Raw genomic sequence first — 20,355 nt, 5'->3', positions numbered from 1 at the left:
TTTTCCTGGTGTTCGCTGAATATTTTTCATTTTAAACATTGTAGTAGGTGGATGGTGTCTGTAAAATTCCTTGTCCTGGAGCAGAACTCTAGATTATAATAGTTTAAAACAATTAAAGGAATACTTTAATTGTTCGATGATCAACTCTGTCGTCGTTTCATCGGATCTGCGGCTGTGTGTCTTGGACACTCGAATGAAGAGAGGTGCGGAGCTGTCCACTGACCACTACCTGGTGGTGAGTTGGCTCCGGAGGTGGGGGAGGAAGCCAGTCAGACCTGGCAGGCCCAAACATGTGGTGAGGGTCTGCTGGGAACGTCTGGTGGAGTACCCTGTGAGGCGGAGCTATAACTTAACTCCCATCTCTGGGAGAGCTATGAACACGTTCCGGGGAAAGTGGGGGACATTGAGTCTGAGTGGACCATGTTCCGTGCCTCCATTGCCGAGGCAGCTTATCAGAGCTGCGGCCGCAAGGTTGTCGGTGCCTGTCGCGACACCTTCAGTGATGGATGCTGTCAAGCTGAAGAAGGAGTCCTATTGGGCCTTTTTGGTCTGTGGGACTCCAGAGGCAGCTGATGGGTACTGGCGGGCGAAGAGGCATGCGGCTCAGGTGGTCGCTGAGGCAAAAACCCAGGTGTGGGAGGGTTTTTGTCTCAGCGACTATGGAGAGCACCATGGCCTCTTCATGGCGCTGGAGAGGCCATGGAGAAAGACTTCCGCACGGCTTTGAGGCAATTCTGGTCCACCATCCGGCGTCTCAGGAGGGGGAAGCAGTGCAGCACCAACACTGTTTATAGTGGGGATGGTGTGCTGCTGACCTCAACTCGGGACGTTGTGGGCAGGTGGGCGGAATACTTTGAAGACCTCCTCAATCCCACCAACATGCCTTCTGTTGAGGAAGCTGAGCCTGGGGACTCTGGGTTGGGCTCTCCAATCTCTGGGGACGAGGTCGCCGAGGTGGTCAAAAAGCTCCTCGGTGGCAGGGCCCCGGGGGTGGATGAGATCCTTAAGGCTCTGGATGTTGCAGGGTTGTGTTGACTCACGTGACTCTGCAATATCGCATGGACATCAGGGGCAGTTCCTCTGGATTGGCAGACTGGGGTGGTGGTCCCCCTGTTTAAAAAGGGGGACTGGAGGGTGTGCTCCAATTACAGGGGGGTCACACTCTTAAGCCTCCCTGGTAAGGTCTATTCAGGGGTCCTGGAGAGGAGGGTCCGTTGGATAGTCGAACCTCGGATTCAGGAAGAGCAGTGTGGTTTTCGTCCTGGTCGTGGAACACTGGACCAGCTCTACACCCTCAGCAGGGTCCTGGAGGGGGCATGGGTGTTCGCCCAACCGGTCTACATGTGTTTTGTGGACTTGGAGAAGGCGTTCGACCGTGTCCCAGGGGGGCCTTGTAGGGGGTTCTCCGGGAGTATGGGGTACCGGGCCCTTTGATACGGACTGTCAGGTTTCTGTATGACCGGTGTCAGAGTCTGGTCCGCACTGCCGGCAGTAAGTCGGGCTCGTTTCCGGTGAGAGTTGGACTCCGCCAAGGCTGCCCTTTGTCACCGATTCTGTTCATTACTTTCATGGACAGAATTTCTAGGCACAGCCGAGGTGTTGAGGGGATCTGTTTTGGTGGCCTTAGGATCGCATCTCTGCTTTTTGCGGATGATGTGGTCCTGTTGGCTTCATCGGAACGTGATCTGCAGCTCTCGCTGGAACGGTTCGCGGCCGAGTGCGAAGCGTCCGGGATGAGGCTCAGTGCCTCCAAATCCGAGGCCATGGTCTTGAGCCGGAAAAGGGTAGAGAGCCTTCTCCGGGTCAGGGGGGTCGTCCTGCCTCAATAGGAGGAGTTTAAGTATCTGGGGATCTTGTTCACCAATGAGGGAAGAGGGGAGCGGGAGATCGACAGGCGGATTGGTGCAGCGTCTGCCGTGAAGCGGGCGCTGTACCGGTCCGTCGTGGTGAAGAGAGAGCCGAGTCAAAAAGCGAAGCTCTCGATTTACCGGTCGATCTTCGTTCCCACCCTCATCTATGGTCATGAGCTTTGGGTCATGACCTAAAGAACGAGATCACAGATACAAGCGGCCGAAATGGGTTTCCTCCGCAGGGTGGCTGGACTCTCCCTTAGAGAGAGAAGCTCGGTCATCCAGGAGGGACTCAGAGTAGAGCCGCTGCTCCTCCACGTCGAGAGGAGCCAGTTGAGGCTCGGGCATCTGGTCAGGATGCCTCCTGGATGCCTCCCTGGTGAGGAGTTCAGGTCCCACCAGGAGGAGGGGAGACCCAGGACACACTGAGGGACGATGTCTCTCTGCTGGCCTGGGAATGGCTTGGGATTCCTGGAGGAGCTGGAAGAGGCTGGAGAGGGAAGACTGGGCCTCCCTTCTTAGGCTGCTGACCCCACGACCCGACCCCGGATAAGATGGATGGATGGATAAAATAATATGACAATTAAGTATAAGTTTTCAAATCAATATAAAAGTATCAATAAATTGAATTAAAAATAATTTTATATATTTTCCAACTCAATTGAATTTTGTCCCAAGTTTTTGTCAACACTGTCAGTGTCATGTAGTGTGGTGTGAGGTGGTGAGGCAGACACTGAGGACCCAGGTTGGAATGAAAAGATGTTTTAATGATCCAAAAACCTGGCAGCACAGAGAGGGTGCGTTCACACTGCAGCCTGAAGTGACTCAATTCCGATTTTTTTGCCGGGGCCGTTCACACTGCCAGTAAATGCGACCTGTATGCCTTCTGCAGTGTAAACGGGCAAACGACCTGAAAGTGTCCCGCATGCACAGTAGAGGGCGCAATAGCGTCAGCGTTCTCAGTGTTCTGCCAACCGCCATAAAAAGAAGAAGTGCTCAGTGTTTGCGGAAGTAAACATGGAGGCTAACGGTGGAGCTTAGCTTACATATTTGAAGTTGTTGTCCAACCGCAGCAGCATATTAACAACTTCATCCTCATATAATCCGTCATGGTTGTTGTTTTTCTTCCCACTTGCGCTTATCAGGATGCAGAATAGTGAGATTTGTTGAGTATCAGTGACGTTCAGTTCAAATGAATGCGACCTGGACGTTAGGTCGCATTTGAATCGGATAGTATCAGATTTGGGTCACATTCGAAAAAGAATCCGACCTGTGCTGTTCACACTGCTATGAAAAGATCGGATACAGATCGCATTACGTCAAAAAATCAGACATTATTGGGGGGTTAGCAGTTCATCTAGCCCTCTTAGATGAACTGCTAAAAGGGCTAGTTAGCTCAAGTTATTCTTTAGGGGTTTTTTTCTGTTTTATTCCTAAGTTGCTTGTCACAACCATGATGTGTCAACACCATAACTGACAATTTACAAAACTTTGATGAAGTTTTGTGAAATAAAAGCTCAATTCTGGTAAACTGTAAAGATTTCATGGACCTGATGAGCTACAATATGGCCTCCTTCAGAATAACATCATATAAATTGAGGTAGTTTGAATATGTGGAAGAATAACAGTCTTCCACATATTCCCTGACCGCACGTCACTGCTTCCACAACATCCCGTCCCAGGTGTGACTAGCTCGTCTGTCACCTGTGTCTGACCTCAAGGCAACTGTGCGGCCCTGCAGGACTTCATAATCTCTGACGTCTGGCAGGATGAAGATGAATTTAATCTTCTGCAAACACAGAGATCAGTTGGACTGGATCTTACCAAAGAAACTAGCAACCAAAACCAGCAACCTGACCCACAACCTCTGCAGGATATTTGTGTGAAGATAATTCAGGGTTTACACATGAGAAGCCGTCAGCCTGATTCCTGTTCAGGATTATGAACATTTGGTTTTTAACAATTCTTTAAAATGATTTAAAATAAGGCGACAGAAAAACATGAATCATCCAGAGAAACCAAACAGCTCTGAGTTTTTAGTTTTATTGCGACTTTTTGTCTAATTCAGATAGTTTGTTTGTTTCTGGAGTGCTTCTTAGTTTTTATAGGCTACTATTAGTTGAATGCTGTTTACTATGCAGCTTAGTTTAGTTTCCTATTAGTTTTAGTTGTTCATACTTTGGTTCATTTTTAGTCAGTATTTATTGTGATTATGTTTCCATGGATTGGGTAACTAATCAATAGAAGATATATATTTTTTTAAAATGTAGTCAGTTATTGTTGAAAAACTGTCTGGCGTTTTCTCCCATTTTTTAATTTCACATCAGTTCAAAAGGCTAATAATTAACGGATTCATGAAAGCAACAGATATATTATAATATTCTAATAATTTCAGTTAGTTTTGAAAATGCCTGCCTGGTCTCAGTTATAGTTTGGTGAACTATGATAACTGGAGGTGAAACCGGAGCGTCTCCGTTCCTCACCTGAAGACCAAATTGTGGCCATCGATGTTCCTGCCCTGGCCGGCGCCTCGGAGGATTCCTCCGTTCCCCACCATGGCGCAGCGGACGCACCTGCCAGGTGAGTCCCGCTGAAAGAGCGTGGAGCTGTAGAGGAGCGGCAGGCTGGCCTGGAGGACTGTCGAGGAAGAGGAGGAGGAAGGCAGACAGCGACAGGTGAAGTCTGGGCCACTGGGCATTCAGCATTTCAAAATAAAACCACAGGCAGCCAGGAGCTCCAAACTTTTTACCACATGGGCCAGAAACCATCAGCGTAGAAAAACTCAGGAGCCACAAAACTACGTCCATCTTCTAAAATAAGAAATGAAAAATTAATTTCTACTTTTACCCAAACAGGATTTTTGTAGAACCAGCTTCAGCGAATGAAAAGACTTTTAACCGAAACACAAACAGGTTCTTCATTTCAGGGCTTTATTTCCCCAGCGATGTTTGTGGTTCGATTAAAAGTAAAAAAACCATTTTGTCTTCTACCAGACATTTTCCACTTGAGGAAGAATTAAATTTGAGAAAATCTCTCAGCCTGGTGGTTTAAAAATCTCCAGTCTGCATCATGTGGAGGCATGGCGAGCCAAATTTATATTAAACTGTCCAACAATGGCCCCGGCGCCACGGTTTGGACTCCTGAGTGCTTAGTTTATCCACACTTCAGAAACACAGACCGCAAAACAGGCTTTCCTGCTACTTCACTGGTTTCCCCTCAGCTGGACGCCATCAAAGAGCCAAACAGTAAAACTTTAATGGTAAAAACTCCAGGTTCAGCTTTAGACTCAGTGGAGGATAATCTGGTTTTCAGCCGACTTATTTTTAAGTTTTCATTCATTAAATGAAAGTTATGTCATAAAATCATATCTTAAAAAATGCATAACAATTGAAGTTAAAAGTCTGAGATTTTTCTTTTATAATTTTCGGTGCTTTGAAAAATTGTTTTGATACTGATAACTCAAGAAATCAGATTACCTACGAACTCAACAAATTTAAAGTTGTTTCAAAACATATTTACTTCATAGAGATAAAAGTTGAGTTATTTTTGTCTATATTTAAACCGTTTGGCGCCTTCCATATTATTTTGGGTAATAAGTTAAAATTTACCTGCCATTCAGAGAACCAGCCCCGGCTCCAGATGAGCTTAACAGGGCGGTCATCCGCTTATTTTTTTTTTCCCAGGGTGGGGGTGATAGATGCGGGGGAGGGGCAACAAGAATACATAGGGTAACACTTTATTTGAAGAGGGTGAATGAGACTGTCATGACACCGTCATGAACATGAATAAGCCTTCATGAATATTTATGACTGTTGTCATAAAGCGTCATTCGGTAAATTATGACACTTTTAGTACAAAGTTGACATTATTCAACATGTCTTTGTTATGACAACTTGACATTAACGAAGAAATCATCTGACATGAATTTGTTATAAAAGTATTACTGATTGCACTTTAAAAATTAGGTAACTTTATGTTATTAAAGGTAAAGTTTAAACAGTAATGATTTATTGGTTAATGTCAAGTTGTCATCCCTGGTTAAAAAAAACGTATACCTTAGTATATTTTAAACATACTTAATTTTGTGAAAGTACACTTTAAGTATACTAATTATTAAGTGTACTACCTATAAGTATATCTGAAGTATACAAACAATACACTTCTACCAATTTCTAAATTAGTACTTTAAACACACTTAAACATAGTTGTACCAAAATACACTTTAATATATTAAATAAAAGTGAATAAAATCTGAATGAATATGTATGAACTTTCAAGTGCCTTAATATTAATATTAATTAATATTAATATTAATTAATTAATATTATTAATTAATATTAATATTATTAATTAATATTAATTAATATTAATATTAATTAATTAATATTATTAATTAATATTAATATTAATTAATATTAATATTAATTAATTAATATTATTAATTATTAAAATTGCATACAATAAAAAAATGATAATCATGATGTAATTTTTAAGAAAGTACCCAATAAATGTTCAGATGTGTGATGTTGTGAAGCTGACACCCCACCCACGTCAAAAAATTCAGCAAATAGTCTGAATGGTTAGTGCAGGTTTGTGCCGTTAAAATTTTCGTTTGTGCAGCTTTGGTTTCTGAGATATTAAAAATTATTTTTTAGGTCATCTAGAGTTCACCATCTCCCCATATCGCTCCAAAACAAACCGAAGTGGGCTATTTCGTTAGTGCTCCATTTGTGCAGGTTTGTGCCGTTGAAATTTTCGTTCGTGCAGCTTTTGTTTTCGAGATATTAAAAGTTAGAATTTTGGCCGATGACGTCAACGTCACCCAAGGGCGTGACGTTGGGTGACGTCACGACCTAAGTTCAAGGTCCCCACCTAAGTTGGTGGGGACCTTGAACTTAGACCGGCAGCACAGTGAAATGCTGCCGGTCTAAGCAGCATTTCACTGTGCTTAGACCGTGAAAAGCACGGTCTAAGCACAGACCGTGCTTAGACGGTCTGTGCCGTCTAAGCACAGACCGTGCTTAGACGGCACGGTCTGTGCCGTCTATTTCCCCCCATTTTTGGGGGGGAAACCAAAAATGGATTCCCCCCCCCATTTTTGAGAAGGGGGGGGGGGAAACCACATTGGCTTAATAACCCCTCCCCCCAACCATAACCATATCATACATCTTGTGTATACAACCAGATACAGTCATACTCAGCAGATCAGTTCAAGAACACTTTACTTTTTCCTTTACAAAATTCAGCAAACGTTACAAGTAAGATCAAAAGAAATATCCTCTGGATACAGCAAACACAATTGCAGATAAGAAGAAATCAATAATAAAATAAAATATATTGCACTAACAAAAAAATAAACATGAATAAAATTCTCTGTATTATTGCAATGTTTGTTGTCACTCACATTCAGTGCTGACCTTACTAAACACCGGACTTTACAACAAATGCGTTGCGTGATAGATATCTAACTTATGGGTCCACTCACTGTACTTACAGCCGACGTAGCGAAATAACTTCTAATGTCTGTCCTTTTCTTTTTTGGTGGCGACATGGTCTCGGAGACTCAGAAGGAGACGCGTGTGCCCAGCTAGCCGCCGCCTTTTGCAGCTAATCAAAGAACATCCGACGATTCAACTGACTCCCCCTCCCCCCACCCCCACAGCAACTGACTCCCCCTCCCCCCCTCCCCCCACAGCACCGTTCCGACACGGTCTCGGAGGCTCATAATAAATGTCAAACTAAGAAGCTTCCGTTCCGCGCACCGCCTGTTGCTGCTAATCAAAGATCGTAGATCCACGTTCTTTGAGTCAATATGGGAAAAATTGGTCGGGACTTTTTCATATCCCGTGAATATTGGTCGGGACATGTCCCTACCGTCCCTACCCAAACCTACGCCCATGCCGTCACCCCATCTTGCGCCAAAACAAACCAAAGTGGGCTAGTTCGTTAGTGCTCCGTTTGTGCAGGTTTGTGCCGTTGAAATTTTCGTTTGTGCAGCTTTTGTTTTCGAGATATTAAAAGTTAGAATTTTGGCCCCCATTTTGCTCCAAACAAGAAATTTTTTGCTTTACCACTATTATCTCGCCACCACCAACTGGTATGTAAAATGGACGACAATGTCACCCAAGGATTATATTATACAAATGACTAGATTTGATTTTACTTTATTTGGCGCTTTCAGAGTTTAAGATTCAGCTGATTATGTCTGAATGTGATCGACTGGGTATAATTATCCCCTAATTATACCCAATTAGGGGATAATTAATTTCACCTGCCGTAGGCTGTACTTTCCGTTTCCTTTGGAATAATTTTTTAAATTGAATTCAGAAGATGTGCCCTTTGTGCATATGCTTAAGTGTTAATGATTCAATATAAATGTAAAGGCTGCAAGATGATGCCTCGCTATGTTTCAAAAGGTTTGAAATATCGATTTAATACAAGTTGTGAATTTAAATAAATGCATATATAAGCTAGCCCTGCATACATCCTCTCTGCTTTTATGGGGATGGATTGCATTGAGCAGGGGTGGATCTAGAAAAATATTTATGGGGTGGCAAGAGGGGGGCAGGGATTTTTTCAGGGGTGGCAGCATATGCCAATATATATATATATATATATATATATATATATATATATAACACGTCTTATTCTCACACTTAGCTTACACAGACCTAACATTAGACTTAATTTACTTGATTTACTTGTTGCAAAATATTGTTTTTAACTTGCATTTTTTCAAAATGAGCTTCATGTAGCACTGACAATTAAATATAATTTGTTAATATAGGATAGTTAATTATTTTTATGTCTTTCATACTCCTGCTAATTGATATGTATTACTGGATTGGACAGCACCTATTAGTCACAATGTGATTTATTGTGTCCAGAAAACCATTTTATCCCCATGCAGGACGAGCAGAAATCTGTCACAAAAGTATTTGTAGCACTATTATTTGTTATCAGATATATCTATTAAATACGATTTAAAATAAAGAGGGGAAAACTGATTGATAAATTCTCCGTGATACAAATCTATAAACAATTTTGTTTCTGTTAGTTCTGTCAAGATCCAAGAAGGGGCGAATTTCTGTTTATATTGGTCAATGGTTTCATTTTAAATATGCTGTAGGAGCCGTAGTTTGATGATTAGTTCAGTTTTTGTCGCTTGTTTTTAGGAATTGCAGCGGCTGCAGACAGTCCGCCACAATAAAGGTACAATAAAGCTGATAAACAGGTGAAGAACCAAACACCACTTCTATTCTGCCTTTTCTCGCTGCGTGTCGGCTTTACCCGTTGCCATGGCAACCGACAGACAACAGCTCAACGAGCAGATAGAGCAGAGATTACCGATCAGGGGAATCAACACCAAAAAACAAACATTTCCCACACAAAAAAGTAGCAAAAACACCAAAACAGAACATCCAGTCCGTTACATTATGCTGTCAGGCTTAATGTCTATATTGTGATTATTAATATGTTTTCGCCTGAACACCGCGGTGGTTGATTAACTGATTTAAACAGCTGCTCTACCGATGAGTTGGTGGCGGGTTGTTTTTAGTGCTAACGGAACCAAAACACACCGAACTGCGCAGCACATGCTAAGGCTATCAAAGTCAATACCAGGCTAACAGTTAGGCTAGTATAACTGACCCACTGCTCACTTGTTCAATATTTTCTTTAAATTAAAACGTTTTCCTCACCTGTGAAATCTGAAGCCATTGTTATCCAATTCATAGGGTTGAATTAACCGCTAAATATTGCCTCCATTTTTCAGATTCTTTGCGGGCCTGTGGTATTTTCCTGACCACCCATAATGTTGACTCAATGGACAGCAATGGCGCACGATAAGTCACGTAATGTCCAGTCCAGTAATTTATATTCATATCAATGCTGCTGCCTCACACACTGTCTTTCTCTCGCACCTACTCAGCAGTAGGTGTCAGGTTACATTGTGTTGCATTAAAAGTTGTCGGAAAAAAGAGATTCATGCGCTTAATCTCCGATTTTCCATAACTATTTATTGAATTCATAGTCGCCAGCTGGGGTGGCAACAGGGGTGGCAAGGCTCTCATTTGGGGTGGCAGCTGCCACCCCATGCCACCCCAGTAGATCCGCCCCTGGCATTGAGTCAATATTTTATGTGAAACCTGAGCATTAATTTACTTACCTTGTTCAAAAATCAAAATCGGGGTTGAAAAAATTCCAAAAATAACTTATTCAAAACGATTTGAGACCGCTAGAAAATTGTAACACGGGGGAAAGAACCCGGATTGTGACTGAGGACGTGGCCCTAAAGCCAACTGGTAGACTACTGAAATATCAAGTGGTCTAGAGTTTCCCCAATTAATGATACCCAGGTAGGTCTGGCTGAGAATGAGGAAACAGAAGTAGTATACAAAATATATTTTATTTATACATTCCTTTACAATATTAAAAATAGACTTTATTATTCTAATTTAAAACGCAATAGGCTCAAAAACCCAGGACAAGACTAGAAGCAATTGGAACCAAAAACAAATGCAAACCAAATTAGTAGAAACACAAAATAATGTTAGACAAAAGAAAACAAACCCCACATTGCCCCAACCCAGTCCTAAGGCTGTGCCCAGCAAGCTAATAAAAAATATAAAGAGCTATGCATTATTTGTGGTTCTGCAATATTTGTGGTTCTGTATGGTTTGTGGGAGCATAATAGGCAACAGCAGCAGTCTGCAATACCAAAAGAAAACAATGACGCATCTGCTGACAATAATAGACAGGTAGAGTAGTGACATAAAAATCCATTTATCCTACCAGTATTAAATGTCCACGATCCGAACACTCACAGCAACCCGATGAGCACGGCGCCAGCGCTCATCTGCCCTGAGAGCCAACTCGAACGACGGACCCAACAAACACACACAGATTGGCGTGCACACCCGGTGCCTATATACGCTTAATGAGCCCGACAAGGCTGTGAACGGAAGTGACGGTGGGGAACGGGGCCTAGATGTGTTCAAAGGCCCAACCCACGGTGGGAATTTACAACCACTAGATGTAAACTACATCTTCCAATAAAACCACCCGGTTACATCCTACCCCCCCTCTATGAATCGGTGACCCACCGATTAAGTAAAACTATGACCAAGGTCGAAAAATGGCTGTAGCCATACTGCTAACACCTGGAACCAGAGAAACAGCAGCCCCTCTGTCTTCACTCATAGCTGATCTTGGGAGATGCTGAGGATTGGAGTGCTTGCCTGCAGTTTTACGGGTGGACTTTCTAGGGGCAACCCTAGTGCTCTGGGGAGTTTGCGAAGCTGACGGCACCTGAACAGGTGTTCGAGCTGGAGGCCTTTCTGATGGTTCTGAGTCCACAGGCCTGGGTGGATTACCAACAGCCTCTCGACACACCAGCCACGATCCCGACTCCACATCCTCCTCATCACTGTTCTCCTCCAGTGCCCTCGGTGGCCAATCATCATAGCAGGTCTCTGAAGGTGACAGGCAGTGTTGTGGTACTCGAGATCGGTCTTGGTCTCGAGTCCGGTCTTAAGACCGTTTTCTGATGGTCTCGGTCTCGTCTCGGACTCGACCGCATTTGGTCTCGGTCTTGTCTCGGTCTCGGGCTCTGAGGACTCGGCATTTTATTTCAAGACCAGTCGAGACCGCAACTGTGAAAATACCACTAAACGTACAGCATACTGTCCAGTTTATTTGTTAACATCTTTGTTTTCAGTGGATGCAAAACTCACCGATTAAAATCCAAGCAACTAGTGTTTCTCCCCCTCCCCACCTTTCACTCGTGCGCGGCGCTACTCCCTCCTCCCCCTCCCCCTCCCCACCTTTCACTCGCACGCGGCGCTCCAGGACATGCGCAGTGGTTTTCTCTCAGCGGCAGAAAATGTTTGTCTAATCGTCAGTAATATAATAGCGCTGCATAAATAGTAAGAAATCCGATGGCCAGAGCTAACTCAGCAGCGCTTCGCTTTCAGAGATGATGGGGACAACATCTAACTATTTTCGTCACTTAGAAAAGTAGCTCAAAGAAGGTAAGCTCCGTTAACGTGATGTTAGCAAAGCTAGCTGTACAGAGACACATAAGAATTGTGATGAAAAAAAGTCACTCACTGCCTGAATTATTGTGCGGAGATGTTGACTGACTTGTCGCATATATAGGACAACGCTATGTCCAAAAGTCTGCAATATAGTGATGTGACATTCAGAAACAGTCGATTCTTCTCCACGGCTCTTTATTTATTAGATAGGACTGGAGTGTCACTCACTGAGAGCCGTTGTTCTATCAGATTACCATACACTGTCAGAATAGCATACGTGCAGTGAGTACCATGCCTGCGCATGCGCATTAAGAAGTCCGACCGTCAGAGGAGTTGTCAGTTCAGCATATGCAACAAGTTATGACGAAAATAAGTCATTAAATTGTTTATAATATGACATAATATGATAACTAGATAGATATACATGCGTTGTCGTGGTTTCAAAGTGTATTTAAAGTAGGTCTGGCTGCAGCTGGATGCCATACAACTGTTAATAACCAAGTGTATGATGATCTACGTCATGATTCTATGTTGCTAATTAAATAAAATCATATGGTAATGACAGCGTATGCATGTCTGAGCTAAGCGTACGACTAATCTGACAACGTATGCTGATCTGACAGAACACCGTGAGTTCGTGTTAAGCTATGACGATCTGACCTGACAGAACACCCGTTCTTTGTTCTAGTAATGCTCTGTGTACGCTGCATCATTATTTAATTATGTACGTTGATATTTAAATTAACAAATAACTAAAACACAAGAACGAAAGAGCACGCAGAGCATGCACATTGCTCTTTGTTTTTGTTCAAAGTGGCAGCAGTAATGTCTGCCATGGTGTCAGACTACCTGGCTTCATGTACTGGGATAGAGAGTGAAAACAGTCACGATGAGCGCCTTCTGTTTGGTTACTTCTTGCTTGTTGCTCCTTGGTCAGTGTTCATGGTTGAGCGTTATTTACCGTCAGGGCATTGCCTCAATTGCTATGTTTAATGGTGCAACAGTGGTGGTTTCTTATATGAGCAATATGGGCAAATTCCCAGGGTGTTATGTTTTTAGGGATGGCATGAGACCATCACACATTGTAACACAGAAATGGAATATTTAATATTGGTAAAATGTATTAAGTATTTAATATCTAGGTGTTTTTATAGGAATATGGATCTTTCAGATTATTCTGAGAAGCAATTTCAATCATATTTTACATTTTATTGTGTCATGTAGCACGGGCCGCTGGTCTTGGTCTTGACTCGGTCTTGACTTCCCTCGGTCTTGGTCTTGACTTGGTCTCGGACCCTAAAAGTCTTGGTCTTGTCTCGGTCTCGATACACTCTGGTCTTGGTCTTGTCTTGGTCTCGGTTTAGGTGGTCTTGAACACAACACTGGTGACAGGGCAGGCTTTATGGAGGTACGGTGCACTTGTCTAACAAGGTGAGGGTTATCAACTGGAGCAATTGAATATACAACACCACCTGAACTTGGCGCCCTCACGACTTTGTACACTGTAGACCCCCAGGCATCCTGGATCTTTCTGCGCCCTGGGCCAACATCACGCAGATACACTCTTTGTCCAACTTGAAGTGGCTCACACCGGACTTTCTCATCATGCCTCACTTTTCTCCTGTGGGCTGCCAACTCCACTCTGCCTTTAACAACATCAATGGCCACATTTAGGCGCCTCCTGTGCTCTGCCACCCAATCACACACTTTAGCTTCTGTGGGCTCAGGAAGATGGCCAAGCAGAAAATCAACTGGCAAGTGGGGCTCTTGTCCAAACATGAGGAAGTGAGGAGATTCACCAGTCGACTGATGGGCAGTGGTGTTATAGTGGAAGACCAGCTGTGGGAGATGTTCTGGCCAATTTCGCTGTTCATCTGGAGCTAGGGAACGAAGCAGATTGAACATAGTTCGATTAAAACGTTCACATTGTCCATTTCCCTGCGGGTGGTAGGGCGTGGTGCGACTTTTCTGAACTCCATACAACTCACATAACTGTTGTACTAGGACACCTTCAAAGTTCCTCCCCTGGTCAGAGTGGATACGGGCCGGCACTCCAAAACGGTAAAACCACTCACGAACCAGGACCTTTGCCACCGTCGTCGCTTTCTGATCACGAGTAGGGATGGCTTGGGTGAACTTCGAAAATACATCTGTCATCACCATTACAAGCTCCCTTCCATCACGGGCTGGTTCCAAAAGTGTAAAATCAATGGCCAGCAGCTGATTTGGTCTTGAAGCAAGCAGGTGACCCATAGGAGTTCGAACTCTTGGCTGGGTGTTCTTAGCAAGGGTACGCCTCTCACACTGTTGGCACCAATCCTTTACATCTTTATCCACTCCTGGCCAGAAACACCTCTGCTTCACTACATCAGTTGTCCTCTCGACCCCCTGGTGGCCATGATGTTGATGAAGCTCCTGCAACACCTCTGCTTTTAGACTCTCTGGGAGAAGAAACTGAAGAACTTCTTCTCCACCATCTGGTCTCCAGGTGCGCCGATACAAAAGGCCTTCCTTCTGGACAATTCGGTCCCACTGTTTCAGAAGTCCACGGGCACCCGGCCCTAGACGCTCCTTCTCAGCCCGACTCGGCACTCTTTGCTGCTGCCAAAACTCCAGGAAGGCTGAAATGGACGGATCAGCCCCTTGAAGTAGGCACAGATCTTCTCTGCTGCGGGATGGAAGGACAGTGATCGCCAACTGCACAGCATCCTCCTGCACCCCCTCGACATCTCACAGATTTGTTCTGGAATGGCTGTCCCTGGGAGGTGGTGGTGTAGTTGTGTTCTGTCCCCACTTGTTGATTGCCTTGAGAGGGCGTCAGCATTCTTATTCACACGGCCTGGACGATATCTGACCGTATAGTCAAATGCAGAAAGTTCAGCAACCCATCGATGCTCCGTGGCACCCAATTTGGCAGTGTCCAAATGGCTCAGTGGGTTGTCAGTCCAAACGACACATCGGTGGCCCCACAGGTACTCCTTGAATTTTTCAGCCATAGCCCACTTCATGGCCAACATCTCAAGTTTCATGGAGCTATAACTTTTCTCAGCAGCATGCAAACTGCGGCTGGCATAGGCAATGGGTCGTACTCGGCCACCCTGTTCCTGAGACAACACAGCTCCTAGTCCACTGTGGCTGGCGTCGACCTCTAAAATAAAAGGCAGGGAAAAAATCAGCAAAAGCAAGAGTGGGAGCACTTACAAGCTTGGCCTTGAGCTCCTGGAAGCTCCTTTCGCAGTCTTGTGACCATGCTCCTCCCAATAGTTTCCCTCGTCCTCGACTCGCCTTCGACCCAGCATGTTCTGAAACAAGACGATGGAGCGGGCCAGCCAGTTGAGAAAAACCTTCTACGAACCTTCGATAATAATTGGCAAATCCCAGGAATGACCGCAGCTCTGAGACATTTGTAGGGTGAGGCCAGTTTGACACTGCTGCAATCTTGTCTGGGTCCGTGGCCACGCCATCCTCAGAGATGAGATGTCCCAGGTACTGCACCTGCTTTTTAAAGAAGTCACATTTTTCCAACTTGACCTTCAATCCCTCTTGTTTCAGGCAACTTAACACCACCTCCAGCCGTGCCAGGTGCTGGTCAACACTGGAAGAAAACACAATAATATCATCCAGGTATAGCAAGAGTGACTGACCATGCTGAGCCCCGAACATCCTCTCCATTAAACGTTGGAAAGTTCCTGGTGCATTACACAACCCGAATGGCATGCGATTAAATTCAAACAGGCCAAAAGGCGTGCAAAAGGCTGTTTTTGGGCGATCATTCTCCGCAACTGGAACCTGGTTATAGCCACAAACAAGGTCCATGGTTGTGAACCAGCAGGCGCCTGATAGAGAGTCCAATGTTTCCTCTATTCGGGGCAGTGGAAAAGCGTCTTTTCTGGTCTTTTTATTAAGTTGTCTGTAGTCCACACATAGGCGAAGACTGCCGTCCTTCTTTCGGACCAGGACAATTGGTGATGCATAAGGGCTACTGCTCTCTCTGATAACCTGGGTTGCCAGCAGCTGGTTAATATAGGACTTAACTGCCTCATATTCAGATGGAGGGATACGCCGATACCTCTGCCGCACAGGAACATTGTCTAACAATGGAATGCTATGCTCGATTAAATTAGTAACACCAAGGTCGCCATCAAAAGCAGAGAACACAGACTCATACTTTAGCAACAATGTTCTCACCTTATGCTGCTCTTCACTGTCCAGCATAGAAAGATTAAGTGATGTTATCTTCTCTCCAACCGAACCAGTCTCAGCAGTATGGGACCTGACTGCAGCCACGACTTGCTCCTGTGCACAAGGAACTTCCTGCAACTCTGACGGTAAACTGACCACTTTTACAGGAGACAAAAGACCCAGAGCACTACGGGGTCTTATAGTGTGACTGTACACACCCCTACATTCACCACAGGAACATAAACAGTGCCCCAAAAAACCTGCAAAAGGGAAGGAGACACTAACAAACCCTCAGGTAAGCTAAACTTTACATCCAACGGCTCAATTAATGCTGCCCCAGCCAGCGCTAACATGGCTGAACATGTGGCAGGCACAAACTTTATAGTGCCTGCAGGGACTACAACAGGTCTTCTACCACGAAGTTTTGCAACACTGGTTTGAATATGGCCTTCTTGAACCTCAGTCTGCTGACATAGCTGAAAGGCAGGAAGCCAGGAAGACTGTGCCCCCTGAACAGATTGAAGATTAAACAAATCAGGGCCATACTGGTCAAATAGCTGAAGATAGTAGGCCTTTATTACATTCATCCCGATTATGCTTGGTATTTGAGGTGAACTGGCCTGACCTGGAGGGTCCCTAACAACAAGGATCCCTCTTCTGGGGATTACCATTCCACACACCTCAATATCAGGCTCGAGATAACCCAAGTAAGGAATATTCAAACCGTTTGCAGCTCTCAACTCTAACCAATGGCATAACTTTAACTTATCTGGAAAATGCTTTTTAAAGAAGCTTTCTGAAATGGTAGAAACCATAGAACCAGTGTCAAGAATACACTGGACTGGAACCCCAGATAGTTTTACAGTGACTTGAGGGCACGATGCAATTAAACACGCCTTCACCTCTTCAATTTGGGGACCCACCGAGCCTGAACCACCCCCTCCTAATGTCTGGCTCCTAACACTAGGGGGAGTTAGTTTTCCGACCGCTGATGGCTAGGGGTGGATTGAACCTGAGGGGCACCACTTGTGTGTGGGACTTAAAACGGCCACGAGCGGTACAATACCGGGCAATGTGGCCTGGTTGCTGACATTTGTGACAAATCACACTACTAGAACTGGGAGGCCTAGCCACAGGGGACTGCTGCATAGCTGCAAGGGATTGACTAATCTGATCCAACTGTTCAGATTAGTCAATGCTGTTTTTGTACAATTACAGTCAGAGTAGCAAGTTGAGAGGCAACAGAACCAGTGGGAGAGTCAATTTGGGGAGGGGACACACTGGCACTCTGTACAGCACAAAAAGAGGGGACAACACTACTTTTATTTTCCACCCCGCCCTCACGCTCCCACATAATTGCCTCAGCTCTAACCTCCAGTAATGTACACCTCGGATTATCACGAGCATAACGCTTTAGCTCTCGACGCAGGTCAGAATTACTAACATTTTGAATAAATTGATCACGAAGTAAAATGTCAGCATTTGCCATAGCATGAGGAGAATTAGATGTAACTTTGTCCATCAAGCAAAACAATGAATGAGAGAATTCCTGCAAAGATTCACCATCTAATTGTCTCCGTGAAAAGAAGTCCTCCTGTAATGCGACATACGACTGTTGGCAACCATACAGTTCTTTTAAAATGGTGAAAACAGTTTCTGGATTCTCACGTTTAGCTGAGGATCTATATTTAATCTCATCTCGAGCTTCACCTTCAAGATGGTCAAAAATGAAAGCAGCCTGATCTGTGGGTCCAACATGGCGGACTCGCATGCTGGTGCGAACCTCTTCTATCCACTCCTCCACCCCGACACCATGAGTTCCTCGAAAGATTGGACACTTTCGCTCCCTCGGCAGGTAGATTATGCGATCAGTTGTCCGAGTGTTCATCGGAGCTCCACTTGTACTCGGGCCAGCTTGTTCATCATCCTGTTGATTTGAATTTGCCTGTGCAGAATCCCTCTCCTGCTGCAGACGGCTCCTTTCGGCCTCCAACTGCTGGACTCGAGCCCGGAGTTCTTGAAGTTCCTCAGCCATTGCCCCAGGAACGCTGATCCTCATTCACAGGCGGAAATATCCAGCCAGGTCGCACAATGTGCCTACTGTTGCACTATTATGCTCCCACACTCCAAGCGCTCCAAACAATGAATAAATACAGCAATAATGCTCTCCACTAAAGCAACACTACCACAGAACCAACACCATCGCTATCAGAAATGAATGTAAAAATATGTATACCATCTGTTCAAACAGCCAGATCCTGCCAACAACACCAGAAAATTGTAACACGGGGGAAAGAACCCGGATTGTGACTGAGGACGTGGCCCTAAAGCCAACTGGTAGACTACTGAAATATCAAGTGGTCTAGAGTTTCCCCAATTAATGATACCCAGGTAGGTCTGGCTGAGAATGAGGAAACAGAAGTAGTATACAAAATATATTTTATTTATACATTCCTTTACAATATTAAAAATAGACTTTATTATTCTAATTTAAAACGCAATAAGGCTCAAAAACCCAGGACAAGACTAGAAGCAATTGGAACCAAAAACAAATGCAAACCAAATTAGTAGAAACACAAAATAATGTTAGACAAAAGAAAACAAACCCCACATTGCCCCAACCCAGTCCTAAGGCTGTGCCCAGCAAGCTAATAAAAAATATAAAGAGCTATGCATTATTTGTGGTTCTGCAATATTTGTGGTTCTGTATGGTTTGTGGGAGCATAATAGGCAACAGCAGCAGTCTGCAATACCAAAAGAAAACAATGACGCATCTGCTGACAATAATAGACAGGTAGAGTAGTGACATAAAAATCCATTTATCCTACCAGTATTAAATGTCCACGATCCGAACACTCACAGCAACCCGATGAGCACGGCGCCAGCGCTCATCTGCCCTGAGAGCCAACTCGAACGACGGACCCAACAAACACACACAGATTGGCGTGCACACCCGGTGCCTATATACGCTTAATGAGCCCGACAAGGCTGTGAACGGAAGTGACGGTGGGGAACGGGGCCTAGATGTGTTCAAAGGCCCAACCCACGGTGGGAATTTACAACCACTAGATGTAAACTACATCTTCCAATAAAACCACCCGGTTACAATATTAACGAGAGGTTGAAATTACACTTGCTCTGCCGCCAAAACAAGATCGGGGGTGGTGGGGGAGGGGGCTCACTACAGTGTGGGTGGAGCCAATCCCAGTTGTGTGAGAACTATGTCAAAGTTTGCAAAACGTGGAGCTTTTCAAAATCCTTGAAGCCCATACACATTTAATGTAAGAAATTGGATGAAATGAAAGTCGTTGCATTGAAAATATATTTACTAAATATTAAGTACATTACTTGGATGAACTTTGAACCAATGACACATTTCCGTTTTACTTTGCAAAAACTTAGCTCAAGCAACTAGCAAATTGGCTGTGGATTTTTTTTTTCTATTTTTTGAACCGTTATAGGCTAATGTATATTTTTTTACACGTTTGCTGCATAATCAGCAGACAGTACGTCAACAATGTGAAAATAATTGTTCAGACCACCTCCGAAATCAAAGCACAGTTGAACAGGTTATACACATTACGTTAGGGTCAGGGCTGCATGTCCTTTATTAGCAGGATTCAATTATTGTGGAGAGAACGCTACGTTCGTGAGAAAACATTGCTATCTTGAAACATTACTTGAACTGAGACACATTTTTTCTTGTTCTAAGTCTTTATTGAAGTTCAAAACAAAAGGTACACATTGTACAACAGCAGAAAATCTGAAGAATTAAAAGAAGTAGCCCACTTTGGTTTGTTTTGGCGCAAGATGGGGTGACGGTGACGTCATCGGCCAAAATTATAACTTTTAATATCTCGAAAACAAAAGCTGCACAAACGACAGTTTTAACTGCACAAACGGAGCACTAACGAAATAGCCCACTTTGGTTTGTTTTGGAGCGATATGGGGGGATGGTGAACTCTAGATGACCTAAAAAATAATTTTTAATATCTCAGAAACCAAAACTGCACAAACGAAAATTTTAACGGCACAAACCTGCACAAACGGAGCACTAACCATTCAGACTATTTGCTGAATTTTTTGACGTGGGTGGGGTGTCAGCTTCACACAGCTGTTAAAACCTTATAATCAACGGCATTAGCTCCAGTTCATACGCCAGACCAGATGGTGGCGGTATTGCACACTTTCATTTATTTAAAAAACGCCACAAAGAGAAGAAAAAACTTGAACGCAGGGAAGATAACAGACGCTGTTCAAATTCGCCATTTTTACTCGCATAATAT

General features: G+C 44.2%; 1 protein-coding gene across 1 annotated transcript; it reads right to left on the bottom strand.

The window, feature by feature from the left end:
- Nucleotides 1-10,627: 10,627 nt before the first annotated feature.
- On the bottom strand, nt 10,628-18,469 carry LOC148154913 (uncharacterized). Its single transcript, XM_088013987.1, has 3 exons — nt 17,738-18,469; nt 17,637-17,663; nt 10,628-11,311 (listed from the first exon to the last, which is right to left on the bottom strand). The coding sequence occupies exons 1-3, from the start codon at nt 18,126-18,128 to the stop codon at nt 10,968-10,970; spliced, it is 762 nt and encodes a 253-aa protein (XP_087870113.1). The 5' UTR covers nt 18,129-18,469; the 3' UTR covers nt 10,628-10,967.
- Nucleotides 18,470-20,355: the final 1,886 nt, after the last annotated feature.

This window comes from Poecilia mexicana, unplaced genomic scaffold (assembly GCF_051168715.1).
Source record: "Poecilia mexicana isolate PSO_F unplaced genomic scaffold, ASM5116871v1 scaffold_16, whole genome shotgun sequence".
Lineage (NCBI taxonomy): Eukaryota > Metazoa > Chordata > Actinopteri > Cyprinodontiformes > Poeciliidae > Poecilia > Poecilia mexicana.
The sequence above is the reverse complement of the archived record's forward strand: the minus strand, read 5'-3'. Positions and strand labels throughout refer to the sequence as shown.